This window comes from Atta colombica, unplaced genomic scaffold (genome assembly GCF_001594045.1).
Source record: "Atta colombica isolate Treedump-2 unplaced genomic scaffold, Acol1.0 scaffold146, whole genome shotgun sequence".
In the NCBI taxonomy this organism is placed as follows: domain Eukaryota; kingdom Metazoa; phylum Arthropoda; class Insecta; order Hymenoptera; family Formicidae; genus Atta; species Atta colombica.
Window position 1 is genome coordinate 724,616 of NW_017259235.1, and position 1,888 is coordinate 726,503.

At 27.1% G+C, this 1,888-nt stretch overlaps 1 protein-coding gene across 1 annotated transcript; it reads right to left on the reverse strand.

The window, feature by feature from the left end:
• Nucleotides 1–4: 4 nt before the first annotated feature.
• Nucleotides 5–776, reverse strand: LOC108685091 (adenine phosphoribosyltransferase; the record flags this gene model as incomplete). Its single annotated transcript, XM_018189730.1, has 4 exons — nucleotides 628–776; nucleotides 280–511; nucleotides 121–199; nucleotides 5–33 (listed from the first exon to the last, which is right to left on the reverse strand). Coding segments are annotated over exons 1-4 (423 nt in total), but the record flags the coding sequence as incomplete, so codon positions are not given.
• Nucleotides 777–1,888: the final 1,112 nt, after the last annotated feature.

Sequence of the window (1,888 nt, forward strand, 5' to 3'; positions counted from 1 at the left end):
ATTTTACTAATTGCACTGCTGCAGCCATAGAACCTTTAAATAATAAATATTTATTTATGTTACTCTCATTGATACATTCTAAAATAATATATAATTCATTATATTATAATTTAATTTTACCTCCAGTTGCCAATAAATCATCAACAATTAGCACTCTAGTTCCTTTATTAATAAATTCTGTTTGTAATTCAAAAGTGGCCTGTACAAATAAAGGCAATTTATTTATATATGGAAAGTAATTGATACATAATCAATGTTGTTTAGAATTAGGATACATACTTCTCCATATTCTAATGTATACTTCTGTTGTATGACTTTGCCTGGAAGTTTACCCTTTTTTCTAATGGGTAAAAAAGGCTTATCCAATTCCATGGAAATTATAGGACCGAAGAGGAAGCCACGTGAATCCAATCCTACAACTAAATCGACTTCGAGAAATAAAATATGTTCCATAATTAAATCTTTCATTGCTCGTAATGCTGTGATATTATTAATCACGCCAAATATATCTCTGAAAATGAATAATTTATATAATATAATATATATATAAAAATATATATATATATATAATAGGATCAAATTAATCCTTGATCTTTTATTAATTTTAAACTCTTCTTATCTATTTACCGAAAAATGATCCCAGGTTCGGGAAAATCAGGGTAACTTTTTATAGCATTTTTCAGTATCTGCAATTTATTGTTCTTGTCCATTGTAATAATTGTACAATATAGTAACTTAAAGTTATGGTAGCACTAATAATATAAAATGTGTCAATATAACTGATAATCTTAGAAAGATATTAATTTGTTAATAAAATTTATAATTTTTTAAAATTATTTTCATAAGGCACTTTTAACGATGGCAAATAAAAATTCTGATACTGATAGGTAAAAAAAAAATGATTATTCTTTTAACGTGTTTCAAACAATGTACATTTTGCAAACAGGTGGCCGACATGGCCGTCTTACTCGTACAGTACACATACTGCACATAAAGTATAATTAGGTAATAAAGTATAATAAGGAATTAAGAATAAAGATTTCAATCTATCAGAAATCGGATACACGGGAATAAATGATTTCTGATAGGTTGGAATCGTTATTCCTTATTCCTTCTATTGTGGCTGCATCATTACGGTTTCTGATAGGTTAAAATTTGTTATTTCCTGTTCTTATTGCCTATGCACACAGCGCCAGCATTAGGCGTAAAAGAGAAACTATGATGAAAAATAAAATGAAAAATTCTTTTTATCCGAGGATAATTGAAGAACGATGACATTATCGACAATTAATAAAAATTTGCGATTATTAACCATATCACTGAGGAGAGTACCTAAATATTTGGATCATTTTCTTGAAGGTGACGCTATATGTATGTTTATTTTAAAAATTTCCGCATAAAGATTACAAATAACTTCAGCTGATGATTGCAACAATGATAATGTATTCTTATATATAAGGTGATATTTCAGAAAACATTATTTATTCTACATTTATTAGAAAGAGAGGATAACAAGTTGGCCCAAAGATATATTAAATAAATGTTTATTTATATACTCTCGATCATTGCTTGTGAAAAGCACTCTCGATATTTAGTAAACAAACCGACGAAATAATTATAAGATATAATATTATATAGTAATTATATATGTATAGTAGTTATATATGTATATTTATTACTGTACAATAGTACACGCTATGTTTGCGAATATTAAAAACAATAAAAAAATAACATATTTACAGCATGTATAACATTAATAAAAAATTAATTAGTACATTGTGTGTGTGTGTGTGTGTGTGTGTGTGTGTGTGTGATTACAAAATGAGAAGATACCTTCCCTCAGGGTTAAACACTATTGTATGTGTGTTCTGTCTCTATACTAAATTAT